Raw genomic sequence first — 25,218 nt, forward strand, 5'->3', positions numbered from 1 at the left:
GACAAAGTGAAAAAACTAGTATAGCTGGAGTAGAGTGAATGAAGGCGGGAATAGCTGAAAATAAGGCTGGAGGTAGCTAAAGCTGCCAGATTTAGTAGGATATCAGAGGCCATTGTTATGACTTTGGTATTTATTGTGAGGGAGATGGGAAGCTATCAGAGGGATTTTTGTCATTGAGGGACATAATCTGACATTTTAACAGGATTCCTGGATGGTGTTTCAAGACTTGACTTTGGCTGTAAGGGAAAAAGTAAGGGAACTGTGAGGAAGCTGTTGTAACCGAGGCAAGGCATGATGATAGCAGTAGTGATTTGATTCTGCCTATCTTTTGGAGAAGGAGCCAGCAGAATATTCTGATAGAATACATAGGTTGGGTGTGAGAGAAAGAGGAATTGAAAATATACCTGCAGTTGGTCTGGAACACTTCTATCACTTTTGACACCAAATGCAACTTCGGGTTGCATTTGGTATCAAAGTGGTTGCAAACCACTCTCAGGTTTGATTATTCTCTAGAAGGATTCATAGAAGTCACTGAAAGCAATTATATTCATTGTTACTAGTTATTATAATTGAATACAGGTTAAAACCAACCAAAAGAAGAGATGTGTAAGATAGAGTCTGGGAGGATTCCAAATATAAATCTTCCATTGTCAAGATATGTTACTCTTCTGTCATTGATGTATGACTGTATGTATGGAATATTGCCAACCGGGGAAACTCACATGAGCTTTAACACAGTTTTTATTGAAACTTGGTTATTTAGGCAAGTCGGATTGATTGATTGATTGCCCACAGTTATTTCAGCTTCCAAGACAGTGGACTCCATGTGACTCAGAGTTCTCATCCAAAATCACATGGTTGGTCTTTTTGGCCCTCCACTTAAGATATTGCCAGCTTCTGCCCTAAACAAAGACATTGAGTACGGAATGCCTGGGTGGCTCAGTGGGTTAAAGCCTCTGCCTTCGGCTTGGGTCATGATGCCAGGGTCCTGGGATTGAGCCCCGCATCGGGCTCTCTGCTCAGCAGGTAGCCTGCTTCCTCCTCTCTCTCTGCCTGCCTCTCTGCCTCCTTGTGATTTCTGTCTGTCAAATAAATAAATAAATCTTTAGGGGGGGAAAAAAAAAGACATTGAGTACCTGCCAGAACCATGAGCAAAATTTGCACCTCTTTTGGGCAAAGCCAAATTCTTTGCTACACAGAAAGGGTGAAGTTGTCATCAACTTAGATAGGCAAATCTGAAGGAGGAGCAGATCTGCTGGGGAGTATCTGAGTCTCAGTTTATTTCATGTTAAGTTTTCTAGGCAGTCAGGAAGAGATGGTGAGTAAGCCGCCAAATCAGGCTTTGGGGAAGTCAAAGTATAGTTTCTGTTCTTCAGAAGCAATATCTCGCTCCAATGAGAAAATGAGTTTTTTCTTTTGTGAAATGTAAAAGATAAGCTAGAGGATTGCTAAATATTATTCCCTGTGCAACCTCCCACCTTTCTCAGTACTGCAGTCCTTTTGTAATTGTATTGATAATGTTGGCACTCAAGTGGGTAATAGGTTAGAAGGAAGGGCATAGAAAGCAACCATACAGGTAGATGGTTTTGATTCAAGTTGAAAGAGATTTCCTCTGTTGTTGTGAGAGTGATAAAAATGAAAAGAGGTACAAGTAGGTTCTTAGGGTTTGTATGCAGATGAAAGAATTCCTCTCCAATTGGCCTCTGTTTTCTCATTGGTATTTGAGGTCTTAGCTGAGGGCACTGATGGTGGGGAGAGTATATGAACTCCTGTATTTCACAAGCCTGAAATTTGTGAATAAAAGACTAAGAATGTTTTGATTACCCAAGGTAGTGTTCTTCTCGTTACCATATTTAAATGAGGTATACTTTTAGGTTCAGTGATTGACTAAATTTCCTGAAGGTAACCTGTCCTAGTTTTTGTTAAGTGATGTATTTTTTTCTTTTAAAACAGTAGATAATTTTATGGTGAAAGTGTGGTTGAGGTTTAATTCATGTAGCTAGCATTTTTGGAGCACTTTGTTGTGTAGTGTGTAGTTATGTACTGTATGTAGTGTGCAAGGTCTTAGGGATAAAGATGGAGAGTCATTTTCTCTTTCTTCAAGGTTCACAGTAGGGAGAGACAAATAACAGAGCTTGAGCTATAGTATTTAAGTGTTCTAATAAGAGATAAGTACTGGGTTTTGATGATGGAATGGCAGGTTCCTAGTCTTGCCTTGAAGACATCAGGGAAAACCTACTAGGGAATAATATTTGAATTGAAATTTGAGGAGTGGAAATTGATCACCGGCCTAAGTAAAGAAAAAAGATAAATAGCATGTATAGTATATTAATCTTTTCAGAGTGCTATATATAACAGACATTTATTTTCTCACAGTTCTAGAGGTTAGATAGAAGTCCATGTTCAGAATGTTGGCAAGTTTAGTTTCTGGTGAGAATTCTTGTCCTGGCTGCTGCTTTCTTACTGTGTCCTACATGATCTTTCCTGTGTGCTCTCACTTGGAGAAAGAGTGCTCTCTGGTGTCTCTTCCTCTTCCTAAAGGGACTCGATCCCCTCAGACTAGGGTATCACCATTATGACCTCATTTGACTTATTACCTTCCTGAAGGCCCCCTATCCAGATGCCATTACACTGGGGGTTAGACCTTCAACAAAGAAATTTTGTAGGGACAAATTCAGTCCATAGTATTCTGTTCTCTGGGCCCCCAAAATTCATGTCCTTACTATGTGCAAATGCATTCGTCCCATCCAGCAGCCCCCAAAGTCTTAATTGAGCATTAGTTCCGAGTTCAAAGTCTAATCAAAATATCACCTAACTCAGTTATGGGTGAGACCTGAGGTAGGATTCATTCTTTAACAGTGAACCCGTGAAACCAGACAAGTTATGTGCCTCAAAGATAGAATACTAGGGCAGGCATAGGATAGACATTTCTGTTCTAAAAGGGAGAAATTGGAAAGGAAAAAAGGGGTTATGGGTCTAAGCAAGTCCAAAACCTAACAAGGCAAATTATATTAGATCTTAAGACTCAAGAATAATCATCTCTGGTTAGATGCTCTGCGCTCCAGGCCCATTGAGGGGTAGGTAGACCATGACACCTAGGTAGTGACCCTGCCCTCTTGGTTCTGGGCATAGGTCCTGCTCTCTTGGCTTTTTTTAGCAGTTGCCTGGTGGCCATAACTGAGGAAACTGAGGAGCAGGCAGCTTTATCCCCGGGGCCTGTGGTGGGAGTGGCAGCCCTGATGATAACTGAATTGCATTGGATAATTTTTCTTGAAGGATGAAGCACGTTCTTAGCTGATTAATTCTGTTATCCTGTCTTGCAGAATCCCCCAAATCTCGTAAGCTACCTTATTATGTCCCATCTCTCTTCCTTTATTTGAAATTGTCAGTGTCCTTTCTAGTATTATCCTACCTGGTTCCTGGTTTCTGCCAAGATGGTTGATCAAACCCATGGATTCCACCTGTACTCCTCTCCTTATTGGATGATTGTTCAGCCACACTCTTAGCACAGGCTTCATCGTCCTTTTATGATACGGATGGATTAGTTCCTTCACCTCATTTCTCTCCTTTCACATATTACTGTAAATAGTAAGGAGAAACCAACCTACTCCTTCAACACTTTGCTGGGAATCCTCCTCAGCTAAATGCCCAATTTCATCTCTTAAAAGTTCTGCCTTCCATCAAACCACAAAAATAGTTCATCCAGAGTCCCTACCACTATATTACAAATTATCTTCTTTCTTTTAGTGTCCAATAACATGTTCTTCATTTCTAGCTGAGATTTCACCAGAATGACCTTAAGCATCCATATTTCTACCAACATTCTGTTCATGATGATATATGTGTTCTCTGAGACAACAGAGGCTTTCTCTATAACTCTTCTTTTTGAGTCCTCCCCCTTGCCTTTAACCTCCTTAGGTTTATCAGTAGTCTCTTTGTTAAAATAGAAAATTCAAATGAGTCGATTTGAAGCTCTAGTTGGCTTTATTCAGCAGTTTGTGAATTGGGCAGCATCTGATCTAGTGGGTAGAAAGGAACTAAAGAGATATGCAAAATGGAAGATTGTTCTAAGTCAAAGGAAGTGAAATAAGGAAGTTCAAAGAGGGAATTACTTCAAGCAAGGTCACCTTCCCTGAGGGCATTCAGGGGGTTTTATCAGGCAGATTACCTTAGTAGGAAATTCCAGACTGATTGGCTTAAAATTCCACTCCTGGTAGAGACTGAAACTGCTGTTAGGTTAGATTTTAAATCTTGGTGGGGCTTAGCACAAGTGACTCCATTTGGGACCTGCCTTCCTTCCCTTTTTCCTTCTTGCTTTCTTTTCACTTTCAGGGCAGCCTAAGCTTTTTCTGGCTTGCATCTTAAAACTCTTCCAGCCTCTGATCATTACTGAGTTTCAAAGAGACAGCCACATTTCTAGGTGTTTATTACAGTAGCAATCCACTTTATGGTACCAAAATCTGTATCAATCTACTTGGGCTGCCATAACAAAATAGCACAGATTGGGTAGCTTAAACAGTGAACATTTATTTTCTCTGTTCTAGAGTTCTGGAGGCTTAAAAGTCCATGATCAGGGTGTCAGTAAATTTGGTTTCTGCTGAAGATACTTGGCTTGTAAATGGCTGCTTTTTCACTGTCTCCTCACATGGCCTTTATTTTACTCTGTGCTAACAGGGAGAGAGTACTTGTCTAATCTCTCTTCCTTTTCTTATAAGAATACAAATCCTATTGGATTAGAGTCTTACCCTTAGGACCTCATTTGACCTTAATTACCTCCCTAAAGGCCCAGTATCCAAATATCATCACAGTGGTGGTTAGGGCTTCAACATTTGAATTTTAGAGGGACGAGTTGAGTCCATAACATTGTGGTAGCCGAGAGGCTGCAGTTAACATGTAATATTTGAAGAATGATATAAAATATATAACGTGAAAAAAATTTTTTTAAAGAGAGCAAGAGAGAGAAACCAAAGCAGAGATTATGTATTAGAGAGAGAGAGAGCGCAAGTAGGCAGAGCAGCAGGCGGAGTGAGAGGGAGAAGCAGGCTCCCTTTTGAGTAGAGAGCCCATCGTGGGACTCGATCCCAGGACTCTGGGATCATGACCTGAGCCAAAGGCAGAGAGTTAACTGACTGAGCCACCCAGGCGACCATATTTTTTTAAATTTAATTAATTATTATTTTCTTTTTTTAGAGAGATTGCTCAAGAGGGGCAAGGGGATGGGTCAGAGGAGGGTGGGGAGAGAGAGAAAGAGAGAGAGAGAGAGAATCCCAAGCAATCTCTATACTCAGTGCTGACGCAGGGCTTAATCTCACAACCCTGAGATCAAGACCTGAGCCAGATTCAAGAGTCCGACACTCAACTGACTGGGCACCCAAGTGCCCTACAGGTAATGTGAATTTAAACTCTCACCCACCTCAATAAAAAAAAAAAAAAAAAGTATGTGACATTTCAGGTATTGGTGTAGGTAAGGGATAGGCTATGACATTAGCCAGGTAGACTCTGGGTCTTATAAACAATGTTTAAGAAATTTTGAGTTTTATCCTGCTGAACAATTGAAAGACAGTGAATATGTGTATACATTTGTGTGTGTGTGTATGTGAATGCATGAAAGTAATGACATATAAATTTATTCTAAGAATTAAAGCACCATGAAAGATGCATTTGAAAGGGGCATTTGGGAATTGGGTTGGAGAATTGAAATATAAATGGTAGATAGAAATCATTGTAATAGTAATGTAATTGTTGTAATCATTGTAATAATTCCAGTGACAGATGAGGGTCTAAACTAGAGTAGTTACAAAGAGAGCAGAGAGGAAGAAGCTAATAAGCTATTTGGAAGATAAATATGACTGGTGATTGGGTATAAGATGTGAAAATCATATTTTTTATTCTACTGAATTTATCCTTTCAGTTTCTTATCTACTGAAATTCGTTAGCCTTTGTTTTGTCTTTTCCTTAAGAGATAATCTGTATGAAACTAATACAGTGAGTCAGATTGGGTATAAAGTATTTTTAATAAGTGGTTTTTCAGTTTTACTGTTTTTAAGAGTGTAAAAGAAATTTATAACCTTTGAGGCTCCAGGTCTTATCTTGATCTAGTGTTGTGTGTTTTTGGAAGCTAAGGTTCTTTTTCTGCATTTTTATTTTGCGAGAAACTGAGATTAAGAAAATGCCTGTACTTTTTAACACATAAATCTCATTATACACTTACTCTGGGTTACTTTACCATCATCATCATTTAGTAAATGGCTGATAACCTTATGAAATGCTACCTCCTCATCAAAATTGATGTATCTGTATTCAAGACACATCTGACTTTAGTTTTGGTTGCCTTTGTATCTGTTGGGAGGTATTCCTTTCTTTTCATAGATCTTTGTCTACAGGTTGACATTTCTCCAGTGAACATTAGTTTGTTCCTTTTGGTTGTTAAGAGGTTGAAATGCTTGCATGTCAGTCAGCTGCGGCTCTCCCTTCCTGAGTCTTCTCTACTCATCCTAGGCCCATTTAAAGTGGTTAGAGCCTGACTCAGCAGGGTCTTCCAAAATTAAGGCCAGTGTCTCTGTTGACTAGTTTGTATCTTTGCCAAATTGGTTGTGAAATGTTTTGAGTATTACTGTTCAGGATATATAGATGAATTCAGCCTATATATGTTTTTCTTAGTTTATGTGAAAATATTTCACATCTTTTTCCTAGATTATATAGTCCTGGTGAAAAGATTTCCCTAGTTGAGGAGAACCTGCTTTGGGGTTTGTGCTTTTGTTACTCCCTCTAGTTCCTACCTAAAAGTAAGTGCTAAAATGTTAACTCTGCTGGATCTCCTCAAAATAAGTATTTTCCTGAAGTCATTCTGACAGTAGTTTGGGCCATTTAACCTTTAAACCAAAACATTTTTTTTTCTTTTGTCATAGAAAGTTCTTTGTTAAATTTTTAACTGCAGAGTCCAGCTCAAGAGTTTGAACATGTAGTTGTTATCAGAGTTAATTTTTTTCTCCTATTGGGCAGAACCTTTGGTCACCTAAAACTGACATAGATAAAAAATTTTTCTAAGTATGAATACTATTTTTAGATATTTGTAATACATATTTCTATTTTAATGATAAAATCAGTGATATTTTATACAGCATAGAAGTTTTTCCCATACTCACAGAATTGGTCATTCCCAATTAACAAATTCAAAATAAACTTTTCAGAAAAAAAATGTATATATATCTGGAAAAAAACCCTGTTCAAATGAAATGGAGGAATATTATATAGGTAGTTTTTTCTTGCGTGGTTTATACTTTTGTTCAAATGCAAATAAATAAGTTAATATCATTATAGAAGTATAATTTGCAAGTTTTTTTTTTAATTTTTTAATTCCACTTTACTGCTTTTATTCATTTTTGATCTATGGCAGAGCAGTGGTGAATTTTTTACATTTATTGCTCTCTGTGTGAGTACTCACTTTTCTTTCTGAAAGTGGTGTGAAGTTAGTCTCCAAGATTAAGAGTGTAGTAAATGTACATCAGTACAAATGGCTAGAAATTTAAATAACCTCCGGACATGCTCAGACCATTCATCTTTTTGTAAGAATAATAAGTATCAGTAGTACCAAGGAGTAAAGGTTTAAAAAAAAAATTGAATGATTACTTTGTTTTACTTGCACACATTATAAGGTACTTAGTATATTGTTGAACTCTTAGTATTTCTTCTTTACAAAAGAGGATGGATCTTTGTGCTTTGTTTACAATTAAAATTAGGTTAAAAAGACAGTAGTATTAGAGTTATTTCTTATATTTCTGTTTGATTCTGCACATCACATTTTAATGGATACCCAGCCCTTTAGTCTTGTTTCTGACTTGTTTTCTTCTTTCCCTTCTCTTTTCTTCCTTTCTTTCTATTTTCTTGATTTTTTTTCTTTGTCCTTGCTTTCTTGTTTGTTTCTCTCATTTCTTTCTTCTATTTTCTCCCAGTTTGAGCATCTAGAGCAAGTCCTACGAAGCTAACTGTCACTGTTATTTTATGATGCCCCTTCAGCTGTGGATTGAAAAATAAATAGAAACTATTTTCACTATGTGTATTATTTAGAATCTTGAATGACATTAAAAAATGCTAGGAAGAAAGTAAAAATTATCCTTAGTTTTACAATAAGATATTTACTGTTTATTTTGGTATATTTCCTTTCTGTTCTTTTCCATGTATATAAATATATTGAAATCATTACATATATGTATATTCTGTTTTTCCAATTTAATATAGAAATTCTTGGGTTTTTTGGACCATGGACCTTTTAGATCATCTTTAGCCCATGGCTCCTTCTCAAAATATTTTAAATGCAAAAAATAAAATACGTAGGACCACAAAGGAAACTAATTATATTGAATGCAATAATAAAACTATTAAATGAAATTTATAATATGGTAAACACATAGGTAGGAAACATATCAAACCCCTCTGTACATGTGCAGATTTGGTTGTTAATTTGTATGTATGTGGTGGGGGCCATTGATCTATTAGATTTATTGATCTATTGATTTATTAGAAATTTATTACTTATAGATCTATTGATTTATTAGAAACTGAGTTTTAGAGGGGAGCCTGGGTGGCTCAGTTGGTTAAGCATCTGCCTTTGGCTAAGGTCATAATCCCAGGGTCCTGGGATCCAGCCCCTCATCAGCTTCCTGCTCAGTGGGGAGCCTGCTTCTTCCTTTCCCTCTGCTTCTCCCCCTGCTTCTGCTCTCTTGTTCTCTCTCTCAAATAAATAAGTGAATAAAATTTTAGGATAAAATAAAAAGGAATTGAGTTTTAGACCATTTCCTTTTATTTAAAGTTTTATCTTTAACAGCCATTAACCAGATTTATTTTCTTTTTTGTAGAGCTTTTGTTCCTCTGAATGTTCCTAATAACAAAAATTCTACAGAGTGGGAAAAAGTGAAGTTCCTGTTTGAAGAACTTGGAAGTAGTCGTAAGTATTCTTTTTAAAAAAATATTCATAATAGTTCATATTTTGTGACTCTTGGGACTTTTCTGAGTAGTCTGTTTTTACAATGTTAAGAATTTAATCTCACAGTTCTTTTACCTTGTGGTTAAACGTGCGCTAGAAAAATTAGGAGCCTTGTGTTGTTAAGATTCAATTCCAGCTATTATGTAGGGAAATCTCTTCATATACTTACCAAGTTGAAACAAAAATATAATCTTCAAAGTATTTTAGCATTGAAGGTTTTTATGATTCCTACATGTTTGTTAATTCACTTGGGATTATATAGAATATGTTAAAGAAATGTGCTTGATATATTGTTTTTTATTTTTAATCTTTAGCCAGTGAGAGAATACATATTGCTGTTTGATCATCATTAAGTCATTTTTATGTAGAATATAAGTCACAGATGTTTCATACAAATGAAATAATATTTTATTATAAATACACCTCACCAACACATTTTGGAATTGCTTTTCCAGAAGTTTTCCTTAACTTTATTAGTGTGACTTAGGTTTTTAGAGGGAAAAAAATAGGTTCAGGAAGTTAGGTTATAGAAAGATGCACAATCATTGAAAAATGCAGTTGATATTAGAAACCGGTATCAGATAAGAATGTGTATCTTATTACTCAGAATTTCATGTGCGTTTGAACTTGGTAATAATTTTATTAAGAAACCTAGAATATTTTATAAACCTGAAAAATGTTTATTGCTTTTGTATTTATTCTTTTTAATAAGTACTATATATAGTCTTGATCAGCATTTCTTTTTCTTGATCTAGTTACAATATTAAATGATGATTAAATTAAGTCTTGGAATCTTTGCTGTACAACTTCTTAATTTTCTTGCTTTCCACTTAAGATTTCATTGTGTAAATCATGGTTCATTAATATCTTGCTGATACTAGCAAGAACTAGGATAGCAGTGCTGGCATGTACTAATACTGAATTGTCAGGATTTATGCTCCTGATCCCGTTACTGAGAAATACATTGCTTCTTTTCTTATAGTTAACTCCTTCAGGTCTCTTGAGTAACTACTCTTCTGCCTTAAACATTATACACTAGTCTTTGAGTATTAGTATAACTTGGATTAGTAATTACATAGGTAGCATTTTTCTAATTTCTGTAATCTCATGCTCTTTAGTCTTAGCATTATTTCTTTTATCTCAAATCTTAAACACCATACCCTAGAGCACATTTCGCTTATTAGTATTAGTAACACTAACTTTTTTGACTGGCCAGATATTTTAACATAATACTCCAGATCAGTTGTAGGGTGCATATTTTCTCACATTTTTCTATTTCTGATATTGTGATGTATTGCTGTCAGCTAACTACCAGATCTCTCCTAGTTTTTTTTTTTTTTTTTTAAGAGGTTTTATTAGAGTGCATGAGCGGGGGGAGGGGCAGAAAGCCGGGGAGGAGGGAGAAACAGACTCCTGCTGAGCAGGAAGCCCAACACCAGGCTCCAGCCCAGAAGCCTAAGAACATGACCTGAGCCAAAGGCAGTTGCTTAACCAACTGAGTCACCCAGGTGCACTTCTGCTAGTTTTATGAATACTTTCTGTTGATAATTCTGGTATAATCAAGAAGATAATAGCATCAGAATGTTTTTGACTTAATAACATCTAATATTTTAGTTTTATGAAATGAAGGCTTAAAAATTAGGCATACATAGTTCATGAATTTGTTTATTAGTATACTTGTGTCAGGTGTTACATAAAACTGAGGCATGAGTTTTAAGAAGATAAATAATTCTGATTTTATTGTTATTCATTAAAGATTAATATGCATTAAATTAAAATTATATTTGTTTCCACAGGACCTGCATTTTAACTAGATCAAAACAGGTTCAGTAGGACCTGTATTGAAACTGAAAAAATTAGTATTACTCCCATTTACAAATATTCAAATTAGAATTACTCCCATTTATGAATATTCAAATATTCAAAGTGCCTCTTTGTATAATCCAATTATTTAAAAGTGTCAGTCTTGCCTCTGACTTATTGGCCTTCCCTTAGGTACCTGACTGTGTCTAACTTGTTAACATAGTATTCCTGTGTTGGTACTTGGTTGGAGTTTATTTCCTCTTTGTGTTTGCTTTTTATTTGGTTTTGTTTTTTACCTACCAGATGGGCAGTCTAACTCTTTTCAAATTAAAGAATGAAGTCAATTCTTTAAATTTTAGTTTAGACTGTATGTTGAAAACGTGTTTGAAAATTAAGAAAGAAACTGGGAGTATCAGGATTGATGGCAGAAGGAAGAGAAGTAGTCAGTGTCAGTGGCTTTCCTATGTAATATTATTTCTCAAGAACTGCCATTCAGAACGTCTAGGACTGTTTTTTTGCCACCTTTTGAGCATCTAATATTTTTGTGATTTCATTTTAGGCTCAACAATTAGATAATACTTTTCTCTCTTTAAGAAGTGAAAGAAAAAATCTTACTCCAAAAGATCTTTTGCAAATCAGTTTGTGAAGAGTCCTTTAAAAAACTCTTTTCTCAGGGCACCTGGGTGGCTTGGTGTGTTAAAAGCCTCTGCCTTCGGCTCAGGTCATGATCCCAGGGTCCTGGGATTGAGCCCCGCATCAGGCTCTCTGCTCAGCAAGCAGCCTGCTTCCCTTCCTCTCGAGCCCTGCCTGCCTCTCTGCCTACTTGTGATCTCTGTCAAATAAATAAATAAAATCTTAAAAAAAAAAAAAGCCCCAAAACTCTTTTCTCAGGCCACCTCGCTAGCTCAGTCAATAAAGCATGTAATTCTTGATCTCAGGGTTGGGGGTTCAAGCCCCATGTTGGGTGTGGAGATTTTCTCCACTTGGAGTTGGTACTTCAAAGATGAGGAATACACATTAGGTTTTTTCCTTCAGAATGTGTAAGAAACCCAGTTTTTATATCTTTATATTGATTTTTTAAATATAAACATTTTAATAGTATATGTGTACATTTTTAACAAAGTTCTGCTTCCTTTGCAGATGGTTTAGCTGCATTGTCATTTTCTATTAGTTCTCTGACCTTGATTGGAATGTTGGCAGCTATAACTTACACAGTAAGTGTAATGGCGATAATTGAGTTAAATTTAAGAAATTACTTTATGAAGCAATTTCATTTTACCTTAGTCATGTACTCAATTAATTATATTTTCCTCTTTAATATTTTAGTGCTTTGCTTCTTCATTTTCTTAAGTTTTCTTTATTGAAGAGGAGGGTAAATTTTTAACTACTTAGTCACAATAATTTTATCTATATTTTTAAAATTTAATATTCAGAAACACTTTATAACTTGTGAACCTTGAAGATGGTTATATATTATGCATTAGTAGATTTAGTGATTTATAAGCTCTGAAATGTAGATCACTATCTATTACTGATGTAGTAGATTCATCCTACTTGGGTATATGGAGTTTTTAAAGTTAGATATGTTATATAATAAAATAATTCCTTAGCATATAGAATCTAATCTTATTCTCTGAGAAACTGCCTTTCTTTTTTTTTTTTTTTTTAATCTTTCTGGAGATAGTAAGGTATGAGTTATAGCCTGCCAAACTATGTACAGTCTACTTTTTGAATTTTTTGCTTAAATTACAGAGGAAAAACCAACAATAAGTGCTTCTTACCTCTTGAAAGAGAGTGGTGTAGGAAGCTTTAAGTTATCTAGAATCTTTTCAGATTAATTTTGTATACAGAATTCTTAATTCTTGCGGAAATGGGAAATACTGGTTACAAAGAAAACATTTTTGGATATTGTTCTGATATATCTGTCTTTAGACATGAAAGAAATGGGCTTTTAGTGTGATAGCAGAATCTAATTTTGTTACTTAATTATTCAAGGATCATCATTTAGAATAAAAGCAGTCTAAAATACATGCATTTTAATATCTGTCAGGTGTTTATTTGGATCATCTGTTTTCTTTATTGCTCTTTTTTTCATGGATTACTACATAAGGAATTTGTCCTACTATTAGTGGATAATTATCCTTCCGTCTTACAGAATATATGTGTGCTATCTTATTTATTGGTCTTTTCTTTTTTTTTCCCTTTTTGGAGAGAGGGTGTGAGCAGGGTGATGGGTAGAGGGAGGAAGAGAGAATCCTGAGCAGGCTCCTTCCTCAGCATGAGTCCACACAGGGCTTGATCCCACCATCCTGAGATCATGACTTAACTAACTGAGCCACCCAGATACCCTCCTTGTCTTGTAAGAAACAGTCAGAAATTAACAACAAATTAGGAGTTCAACCTGTTCTCTAATTGCTGTTCTGTGATTGATGTGGTAAGGTAATTCTGCATGTTTTTTTTAACCTTCCTGGGTCAGTGTATTTCCCATTAAATGAGATTTAAAAAATGCCTCTTAGAGATTTTTGAAGGTCAAATGATACTGTGTAAAAGTGCTTTGAAAATTATAGGAAAATGAGTATATAACAGTTGATAAAAGATTAGTCAGGAGAAACAAATGGAAAAAGAGGAAACCAATATGTAAAGTCAACATCAAGAACTTTGAAGGGTCTAAAATCTAAGATTTTAACTTATATGTAGCCTGCTATAGTTCAGTGGATGTTGGCTATAAATGCAAGACTTCTGAGTCAAAGACGAAGACTTTTATATTACAGCAATAACAATAGCCATACCATTAGCATTTTCTTGATTAGCTGGTTTCCTGAGTTTCAGTGCCAATGAGGCAGTGTGAGGCACACCAGATGATACTCTCATATAGAAGAGGAACTTTGAACTTAGGGAAGGTAAATCTTTTATAATGGACAGTAAGTCTACTTGCCCTTTGCTCCAGAGGAAGATGCAGTCTTTGTTTTCCGAGGCTATTTGGCTATATAAACATCCTTGAAAAGATAGTAAAGAAAAAAACGAGCATTTATGCCTGGTTTGCAAGGTGTGCAAAAATGAGAGACCCATGGAAGATTGTCTTCCAGTAGTCAAATGGTATTTGCTATGAAAAAAATAAGGCAGCTGGTTCTACTGGAACTGGTTCTACTGGAAGCTGGTTCTACTATAAAGGTCAGGAGTGACTGTCAAGTGACTCTAACACTTGACAGAGACCTGAGTAAAGTGACTGAGCCAGCCATGAAGCAAGAATAAGCAGAAATCCTGAGATAGGCACATGTATGCTGTGTTCAGGTAAGAGCAAAGAGGCAAAGCCGGTGTGGCTGGAATTCAGTTAACCAGGGGAGAGATGGCTGAGATTTAGATGAGAAATAGCCAGAGGCCAAGTTATGTAGAGGATTATGCACCATGGTTAGAATTTTGAATTTTATTTTGATTGCTATTAGAAACCATTGGAAGGTTTTAAAAGGAGAAATAGTAAGATCTGTCTAACATTTTAACACTATTACTCTGGTGGCTCTGAATTACATAAGCTGTGGCAGTGATGAGTGGGAGTGGGAAAAATCTGTGAAATTATTAAAATTCTTTGAAAGAGAGCTTCCCTGTAGGAATGATATTACTGTAAAGTAAATATTTTGAACTAGTATTTTATATTACTCTAACTCCAAACTGAAAGTTATCATTTAAATAATCAAACCAAATAAAATAGTCATACCAACTTAGTTAAGATATCCTTAGAAGAACTTTACCTTTTTAGAATGCAGAGGACTTTATGATGGGGCCCAGGTTGGGAAGCTAAAAGACATAGAAAGTATGCTGAATAGGTAGGAAGGGGTCCCTTAAGATCTAAGCTTGGGGGGGGGGTGGTAAGAGGGTCCAATTTAACAGCATAGTCAGGTCATACTATCTAAGAGTTATATTTTTTCTTTAAGTAGCATAAGCAATAAAATGTGATCCTTGGTAGAGAGTCTTATATGTAGATTCTTTTTAAATCTATGCATCTTTTGAACTTTACTGTCTAAATTTACTCATTTCCAAACTGCGAATAATGTTTAATAAGACTGTGAGGATTTAATTTAGAAATTTACCAGGTCTTGGAATTTATTGGTCACCCAGCAGTCAATAGTAGCTCAGATTGTTGAATATTCACAGTTTAGTATGGTAAACTATAATTTACAGCTCTTTCCACATCTTGTAGTGAAAGTAAAACCAGATGCTAATAGCAGTTGTATCATGATCGTTGAGAAGGTGGTTTATGAAAAGATGAGTAAATCAAAGGAGGTATTGAAAGTTGGGTGGTAGTTACTTGGGGGAGGGAAGAGACAGACAGACATCATTTATGTCAGAACTCAGTGGAAGAATGTTTTGCTACCAAACCAGTCTGTCCAGTTTTACTATCTACTGTGTATAGAGGAGACCCTGTTTAAGGGGAGAGCATGGCATTTATACTTGAGCACTAGTTATGAGTGAAAGTCTTTATATAAAATCTAATATCTGAACTTAGCTTCCCCATCTGTAAAAATGGGCCATTAATACTCAAACTTTATTTAAAAAGCTAGTTGAAAATCAGCTGTTTATAGATAGGTGGTTTTATTATAGAGAGGTGGTTAATAGTACTAATTATCATATTTGCTTGCAGATACAAAGTTTTGTCCTAACTTGTTATGGAAAAGCTTGAGAATTGAGTTTTTCATATGGTGGAACATGGAAAGAGGGCATAGTATATATTCTTGGAAAGTAGAAGAGATTTATTTATTTTACTTTATTTTATTTTACTTCCTTTCACTTCACGAGAGAATATGCATGCAAGCAGGAGAAGGAGTAGAGGGAGATGGAGAGAGGGTATCTTAAGCAGGCTCCACCCTTAGTGTTGAGCCTAAACAGGGCTCAGTCTCACGACCCTGAGATCCTGACCTAAGCTGAAATCAAGAGTTGAATGCTTAATCAACTGAGCCATGCAGGCTGTCCAAGGGATTAATATTAATTAAAGTTCCCAAAGTGGGAAGTTAATACTTAGAGTACTTTGACCCTGAGGGCAAAGAACTAATTATTAAAGGTAAAGTCTACTATAGACCCTGTAACTGTTAGTATTGAGACCAGAAAAGTTTTTGTAATGTGTTGGTAGAGTGTGATTTTCTTAGCTACCCATTATTGTTTGGTTTAGAAACTAGTTGATTATTTAAATTTTACCAGGATTGTATCTACTCTACCATGTCTTAAGGAATAACCTAATAATTAGGCACTTAATATTAGAAGAATGTCAAAAAACATACAGCTTGCCTATTGTTCTCATCTTAAATTGAAAGGGAATGTTATTTTTTTAATTAAAAAAATGAAACCTCTGGACACAAATATTTATGTAGATAATTTAATTTTTTGGTGCCACCAAGTGGGGAAATGTTGAATAATGATACTTTCATACAAAATGTAGCCTATGGACAAATGAAGTACCTGTAGAAACAGTGACGACTGAACTTTTTATTATATACACATATCAGTGAAAACTTGATCATGTCATATGGTCCATATACACATGTAGGGCGCCTGGGTGGCTCAGTGGGTTAAGCCTCTGCCTTCGGCTCAGGTCATGATCTCAGGGTCCTGGGATCAAGGCCCACATCGGGCTCTCTGCTCAGCAAGGAGCCTGCTTCCCCCTCTCTCTCTGCCTGCCTCTCTGCCTACTTGTGATCTCTCTTCCTGTCAAATAAATAAATAAAATCTTTAAAAAATATATATATACATGTATATTTATATGCACACACATATTACACATATGACATTATGCTAATCTATATACATTTAATGTAAAATATGAAGTAATTAAAGAAAATTACAGTGGTAAATTAAGGATTCGGAAATAGAAATAGAGCATTGGTTTTTAGTAGTCTTTTTTTTTTTTTTTAAAGATTTTATTTATTTATTTGACAGAGAGAAATCACAAGTAGATGGAGAGGCAGGCAGAGAGAGAGAGGGAGAGGGAAGCAGGCTCCCTGCTGAGCAGAGAGCCCAATGCGGGACTCGATCCCAGGACCCTGAGATCATGACCTGAGCCGAAGGCAGTGGCTTAACCCACTGAGCCACCCAGGCGCCCGGTTTTTAGTAGTCTTTGAAGAGAGAAATGCTCTTCAAAAGTCATTTTTCAGCCTTCCATGTGGTACTGTTTCATTGAATCTGTGCTACTGATTGTTAGAGGTATTTGCCTATTCTTTCTTATCATTTATAATTCTTGTTTTATACTTAATGTGAGTTTTTTATACACATAAATCTGTTTCTTAATTTTTTGACTTATATAAATACTTTAAAAAATATCATTCTCCATACATAATAAAGAACATATAAGTGAAATAAATTGGAAAAATGTACCTTAAAACTTCACGTTTGCAATCTGAGCCTTCCGAATCACTTTTTAAAATGAGTTATTCATGTCCATGTTTTATTTTATAAGATTATTTCTTTTATGCTTTCAAGAGAATTGATGATGCAGCATTTCTTAAGTCTTCCACTGGTCTCTGGAATTTTCTTTGAAGCTGCTAACATACCCACTGTTAACTCTAAGCTGTTTTTGTTGTTTCTTGTCTTGCCATGTGAGGGGCAAATGGAAATGGCTTTTAATTTGGGTATGTTCCTTTAAGCTCATAAAGCACTTGGTTGTTGGTTTGTAAGAAAATATGGAATTATGCTTTTTTATTTTTAAAGATCTGTGTATTTATTTTGAGAGAGAAAGAGAGCAAGAGCAGGCACATGTGGGAGGGGCAGAGAGGGAGAGAGAACCTCAAACAGACTCCATGCTCAGTGCGGATCCTCATGCAGGCTCGTTCTCATGAGCCGAAACCAAGAATCAAATGCTTAACCCACTGAGCCACCCAGGTGTCCCTGCTCCTTGTTTCAATAAATATTTGTTTCACTGTTGGCTCCTTTGTTCTCTTTCTCCTTGCACATTAACTTTTTGTTTCAATGTCACATCAACAGTAATATCTTAAAGACATTTTAAGTGGCAGTTAAACTCAGTAGTGGTAGCAAGAATGCATGTAACTCAAATAGAGAAGTAGCTATAATGTAACCAGCTGTGACCAAATTTGTGACCATGCAGGTAATGACTGCAATGAGGACTTCTTTGTAGCCGATGATTATAAGATGCATCCAGTGTTAAATGTGAGAAAATATATAGGTGTCTTGGAGTCAATGAATAATTGAAGGAGAATTTTTTTTTTTTAAGATTTTATTTATTTATTTGACTGGCGGGGAGGGGGGGAATACAAGGAGGGAGAAAGGGAGTGGGGAATGAGAGAGGGAGAAGCAGTCTTCCCACCAAGCAGGGAGCCCCATGGGCTCAATCCCAGGACCCTGGGATCATGACCTGAGCCGAAGTCAGAAGCCTAACAACTGAGCGGCCGAGGCACCCCTAAAGGAGAAATCTTAATTGAGTATGTGTAATGAATTGTTTCATTAGTCATAAGCTCATACATATCCTTGAATAATAGGTATAACAAATATATGCTAGACATTTATGCAGTGTATAAGTAGTACTTGATGTTGAACCTTTACAGTAATCCAAGGATCACAGGTTGGAAATTATTATTCTAGATATTAGAGAGTTACATAGGGAAAAGGTGCTGTTCTAAACTGGGCAGTGTAAGAAGGTATTAGAAATGTTGGGACACCTGGGTGGGTCATTATGGTAAGCATCTGGCTTCAGCTCAGGTCATGATCCCAGGGTCCTGGGATAGAGCCCCACATTGGACTCCTTACTCAGTGGAGAGCCTGCTTGTTCCTCTGCCTGCTATTCCCCCAATGTTTGTGCTCTCTGACAAATAAAATATTTTTAAAAAATTATCTTAAAAGTGTTTGTAGTCTGTATGTATTCTTTCAAATATTTATGTGTATTCATTCAAACATTTTAGGTTTTAATACATAAGGTGATTTATTTTTGGAACTTGAACAAATAAAGTTGGAGGCAATTATAACCAACCTAGAAGCATTTTGAAGGATGTATTATCTTTAGCCTTGTTGATTTTTTGATAATTCACTAGAGGGCAGTAGTAAGCAATAAAAGTTTTGTTTCTGAAAAGGATGGCTTTTTTATTCAATTTTTTTTTTCAAAGAAGTCTGAGGCTAAATTCAGAAGATTATTATTTAAAGACCTTGGGTTATAATGATTAAATGTGTTATGTAATGTTTTATGTTAGTTTTATCATAATCTAAATATTACAGTTAAATTTCCTGTTAATCCTTAAAACTTAAACACGCAGTCCAAAAAAAAAAAAAAAAAACGCTAAAGGGTACATAATCCAAAACAATGACAGCTTTCTTTTACTGTTCTTTTCAGACTTAAAAGTTCACAAGAAGATATGTATTCTGGTCCCATATTACCACATGGTGTTACCAAGGATATGTCTTTATTTCCTAAGATTTTTATATTATTTCAGAATTTAGTTCAGCTCTTCTAATAAATACATAAATTTCATGTAAGGAAAGATTAAGATTTCTTTTTTAAAACAATTTTTGGTTTATTATTATTAGGAGAAAAAGAAGGAGAAAAAATAATTAAGACCTAGTTTTTATATCCCAAATAGTTTACTGCACTTGTTACTAGTCTGGCTGAGGAATCTGTGTTTTTAAGAATTTTCTGAGTGATTCTGATTAGCCAAGTTTGTCAGATCTAGCGATGAAGCAAATGTGCAGACCAATACGGCGTTTGTACTATAATTGAGTTATAAGCAAGGCACATTTACAAGTCAAGACATATTTCTCAGACATGGTGTAATTAAGTTTAGACCTGAAAGACACTGAAATTTGCTGAAGAAATAGGGTTGAGAAGTTAGGCATTCTAGTTGAAGGCACTACATGTACTAAAGTGTGGAAACTGGACAAAGCCAGAAGTAGTATAAAACCAGAGTGTTTTAAGAACATTGAACAATTTAGAGGTGTGAGACATGAGATGAGTTTGGTAGGGGTCAGGTTTTGAAGGTTTTGTATGCCAGGATTAGATAATTGCAGTCTGTTCATAAGACCCGTAATTCTACCTCTCACAGAGAAAATAACAAAAAAACTCTTGAACAACCTTACCTAAAATTCTGATACACTAAAATGTTAGATGTACAACATAGAACTGCACTGGTTGAAGTAGTAGCAGATCCCTGTGTGGCTACCTGTCTTCTTACCTCCTGTAGTGGCCTTAAAGTCATCTATTCCAAATCTAGGATGTCTCCCAGGGTACTTTAAAAAACTATTCTAGGGGGCGCCTGGGTGGCTCAGTGGGTTAAACCTCTGCCTTCGGCTCAGGTCATGATCCCAGGGGCCTGGGATCGAGTCCCGCATTGGGCTCTCTGCTCAGCAGGGAGCCTGCTTCTCCTCATCTCTCTCTCTGTCTGTCTCTCTGCCTATTTGTGATCTCTCTCTCTGTCAAATAAATAAATAAAATCTTTAAAAAAAAAAAAACTATTCTAGTTAGTCCTGGAGATCTTAATGGATGTTAATTACAGGAGTGACATAATCTAACGTGGGCACTAAAGATTACTTTGGAAACAGTGTAGAAGATGGATTTATAGAAAGTGAGAGCAGCAAACTAGGAAGAATTTAGATGACCTTGTGTTTGACAGTAGACTCTAAATAAGGGCCACATTATTGATATTGACTAGAGCAAAAGATTCCTTGGGAAATAATATTGAACACTGAGGTTCTTTACTTAAGGACCAAATCCATCTAAATAAGCATTGGGGTAAAATAAGGTGGTTGGGGGTGTTTGAGAGGACAGGGGATTTATTTGGATATAAACTGTGGTTAGCAAAATATTTTTGCTTTGGAATTCGGTTTAATACAACATAGGTGTGTTAAAATCATATATGACTGTGGATGATTGGTAAATAATTATTATGTAAATACTGCATATTTATCAGAGTCTTCAAGTTTTATGTTTCTTTTTCAATGTTTTAGAAAGTTGTGGAACTACTAGAAGAAACAAATAGGTCAAATGATAATTGCATTAGGAAAGCTCGGTAAGGAAAGGTTAGAAGAGCTGTGGGATACTTTGGCTCCCATAGGCTTTTTTATTTACGTTTTCAGTGTTTTAAGGCTATGATATTTTGTATTCTTTCCTTTTTATACCTTACCAAGGTCATTACAAGCATAAAGTGATAAGAATTGATTAATTACAAGAAAATTACTCTAAATTAAATTTTCTTCTAATATGAAACAGAATCTTTTCTATTTTTTCAGCAGGGGAGGCGGGAAGGAGGGGAGATGATGGGGAAATCATGAGAACATTAACTTAGGTTTTAATAATATGTAAAATACAAGATTTTAAGGTATTTCTTCATTATAAAATAAAAGGATTTGAATATTGGGTAATAAGTTCATAATTAATTATCTAGTTATATTGTGCCATAAACAGTTGATATTATGTGATAGAACTAATTGATTTCTGGGATTTCTTTTTGGTCATGTTCTTTGCTCATATTCTTCCTTAATTAAAAAACAAAACAGGAGCCACTGGGTGGCTCAGTGGGTTAAAGCCTCTGCCTTCGGCTCAGGTCATGATCCCAGCGTCCTGGGATCGAGCCCCACATTGGGCTGTCTGCTCTGCAGGGAGCCTGCTTCCTCTTCTCTCTCTCTGCCTGCCTTTCTGCCTGCTTGTGATCTCTGTCTGTCAAATAAATAAATAAATAAAATCTTTAAAAAAAATAAAAAATAAAAATAAAATGAAAAATAAACAAAACAAAAAAAAGCCACGGAGGGAGTTTCAAGATAGTGGCATAAGAAGACTCTGAACTCACCTCCCATGGACACAATAAACTTACAGCTATACCTGGAATAAATTTTCTCTGAAAACCACCTGAGAACTTGAAGAACAGCACCTCCACGACAAAAGACAAAAGAGACAAATCAAGTAGTGTAGGCAAGTCAAAGACATGGTCTCACCCTCAACCCCATCCCAGGTGACCCCATAATCAGGAAGTATCCCATAATAAGGAACTTTCTTTGAGGAGTAAGGAGATTGTGCCCCTCATCAGGCATCTTGACTGTAGGGGCTAGCACTGGAAAGATGACCCCCCACAAACATCTGGTTTTGAAAATCAATGGGGAGTTAAGAGAGGGAGAATCATAGAAAGATAGGTAACAGAGATACTGCTGTGGCTTGTATACAAACCTGCTCTCCCTGAGATCAGCACAAAAGCCACAAATTGAAAAGTTCCTACCCTGTAAATGAGGGAGAACCACTAACTAATTTTAAGGAGGCTGTGGCAAAGGCAGGGACCTATAGATGCTTTGTCTGGTGATAGAAGCATTGGTAGAGTTCATTTTTGGAATGTCATTCTAACTTGCTGGTGACAGAGCAGATGAGTGCCATTTCTAGTGCTCTCCCTCTAATATGCAAGCACTAGAGGACATATTCTGCCCACTTAAAACTTAACCTAGCTGGCAAGCACCCACGCCACACAGCACCCCAGCTACAAAGGGCCAGGCTCGTGTTCTGAGCCCTATTCTCCTCACTCAGCGATTGGGCTGCAAATGGGTCAGATGAGCACCCTGATCCCTACTTCTCCTGTGTATCAACCAAGCTGCAATGAGTCCAGGTGGCTGCACTAAACCCTGCCCAGCCTATGCAGAGAACCAAGTTGTAACTGGTCTGGGAAAGTGCACTGAACCCCACCCTCACTGTGCAGCACCCAAGCCCCAAACCAGTTGGTCCAGTGACCTGAGTCCCACCTTCCCTGTGTCACATATGGGATACAACTTGGTTGGTAAGTGCCAGAGTCGCGTCCTTCCCTAGCAGCAGGTAAGCTGTAATTAGCTTCCAGGGACACCCTAAGCCCCACCTAATCAGCATAGAGACTGAGCCATAACTGTGATGGGCAAGCAGCTAGAACCCCACTCTACCTGCACAGTGTCTGAGCCACAACTGGGCAGGGTGAATGCCCTGAGCCCTGACCTCTCCGTACAATAGTGCTGGCTGTATCACAACTGGTGGGCACATGTAGCCCATAGAGTGGTTGCCCATATGAAGTGTCTGGCTCTGATGGCCAAGGGAGATTGCTCTAATGGCCTATATGAACCAGCTGTTAAACAAGACCACCCCTTCAAGACTGAGGGAGGTAGCAATTTCACTTAATATACAGAGAGGCAAAATGAGGAGATCAAAGAATACGTTCCAAACCAAAAAATAAGGCAAATCTCCATGAAAAAACTTTAATGAAAGGGAGATAGCAACCTACCTGATAAAGAATTCAAGTAATAGTCATGAAGATACTTAGTAATGTTGGTGGGAGAGTGGATGAACACAAGAACCTTGGCAGAGCCAGAGAAAATACAAGAAAGTATCAAATAGAAATTATAACAGAACTGAAAAATACAGTAGAGGGATTCAGTAGCAGAAATGGTAAAACAGGAGCATGAAGGCAAAGCTTGAAGACAAAGTAATGGGAGACATCTAGACAGAGAAGCAAAATGAAAAGAATTAAAAGTGAAGACAACTTAAGGGACCTCAGGAACTACATCAAGTGGAGTAACAATAAAAGTTCTCAGAGGGGTAAAAGAGGGAAAGGGCTAGAAAAATTATTTGAAGAAATAATGGCTGAAAACTTACATAATCTGGAGAAGAAAACACATCCAGGTTCTGGAAGCCCTGGGAGTTCCAAACAAGATGAGCTCAACAAGAAACAATCTCAGACACATTGTAATTAAAATGGTAAAAGGTAAGCATAAAGAGAGGATCTTAAAAACAGCAAGAGAAAAGCAACATATTACATACAGGGGAAACTCTAATGCCATCAGCAGATTTTTTAGCAGAAACTTTATAGGCCAGACAAGGGAGTGGCATAACTAACATTTATTTATGAAGCATAACATATTTAAAGAGCTGAAAGGGAAAAACTGCCACCCAAGAATTTTCTACCTGGCAAGATTATCATTTAGAATTGAAGGAGAGGTAATAGTTTCCCCATATAAGCAAAAGCTGAGGGAATTCATTGCCCCTAAAGTATGAAGGGTTAAAGACAAGAATAGTAAAATTAAAAATATAATTAGGTGCCTGGGTGGCTCAGTTAGTTGACTCTTGATTTGAGCTTATGTCATAAGATTGAACCCTACATTGGGCTCTGTGCTCAATGGGCATGTGCTTGAGATTCTCTGTCTCCTTCTTCCTCTGCCCCTCCCCTTAAACACGTGCACATGCATGCTTTCTTTCTAAAATATCTATATAATCAGTGAAGGGATACATAAAATAAGATGTAAAATGTGTTTTCAAAAATACAGAATGTGGATAGGGGAAGTAAATCTGTAAAGCTTTGGGATGTATTCCAAATTAACTTGCTTTCAACTTAAAAGAGATTTTATTTACATGAGATATTCTATATGAACCATACATTAACCACAAAAAAAAAAAACTTGTAGGAAATCTACAAAATGAAAAGAGAAAGGAAACTAAACACTAAATAAAACAAGTCTAACCACAGGGAATAGGAAAGAAAGGAACAAAGAGAAACCACAAAATTAGAAAACAATTAGCAAAATAATACATACCTGTCAATAATTTTTATTTTTTAAAGATTTACATATTTATTTGAGATAGAGTGAGAGAGAGCTAGAGTGGGGAGGAAGGGTAGAAGCAGAGGGAGAAGCAGGCTCTCTGTAGGCAGCTTGATGCAGGACTCCGTTCCCCCCCAAGATCATGACCTGAGCTGAAGGCAGATGCTTAACCAACTGAGCCATCTAAGTGCCCTCAATAATTGCTTTAAATGGACTACGTTCTCCAATCAAAAGATGTAGGTGATTGAATGGATTAAAAAAAACAAACAAACCAGGATCCTTCTACATGCTGCTTGTAAGAGATTTACTTCAAATGTAACGACCCACACAGATTGAAAATGAAGGGATGGAAAAAAGATATACCATGGAAACGGAAAGAAAGCTGGGGTAATAACACTTCTATCCGACAAAATAGACTTTAACAAAACCAAGATGATAAGAAAAACAAAGAAGGGCATTACATATTAATAAAGGTCTCAGTCTAGAGGATATAGCATTTTAATTGTTTATGTACCCAATTTGGGGTACCTAAATATAAATGGTAGATAGTAACAGAAATAAAAGGAGAAATAGCAATATAGTAATAGTAGTGGATTTTAATACTCTCTTGGATCAATGAATTGGCCATCCAGACAAAATCAATAAGGAAACATTGGCTTTAAGTGTCATTTTAGACTAGATGGACTTTGATACGTGTAGAACATTCTATCCTAAAACAGCAATATACACATTCTTTTCAAATACGCATGTCTAGGATAGTTCATATGTTATGCCATAAAACGAATTTCAGTAAATTTAAGAAGATTGAAATCATATCAAGTATCTTTCCAACCTCAATGCTATGAAACTATAAATCAGTTACATCTTAGAAGAAAACTGGGTTGGGGGGACAGTAACACGTGGGGCACCTG

At 36.4% G+C, this 25,218-nt stretch overlaps 1 protein-coding gene across 2 annotated transcripts in view; it reads left to right on the forward strand.

Annotated features, from left to right (window-relative positions):
• Positions 1 to 25,218, forward strand: part of LMBRD1 (LMBR1 domain containing 1) — a 134,373-nt gene that overhangs the window by 37,696 nt on the left and 71,459 nt on the right. For both annotated transcript variants that reach the window (XM_059400176.1, XM_059400177.1), the window contains 2 exons: positions 8,856 to 8,944; positions 11,927 to 12,000. In XM_059400176.1, coding sequence (XP_059256159.1) covers positions 8,856 to 8,944; positions 11,927 to 12,000 — 163 coding nt within the window. The remainder of the gene's footprint in view (positions 1 to 8,855; positions 8,945 to 11,926; positions 12,001 to 25,218) is intronic.

Source organism: Mustela nigripes, chromosome 5, assembly GCF_022355385.1.
Source record: "Mustela nigripes isolate SB6536 chromosome 5, MUSNIG.SB6536, whole genome shotgun sequence".
In the NCBI taxonomy this organism is placed as follows: Eukaryota; Metazoa; Chordata; class Mammalia; order Carnivora; family Mustelidae; genus Mustela; species Mustela nigripes.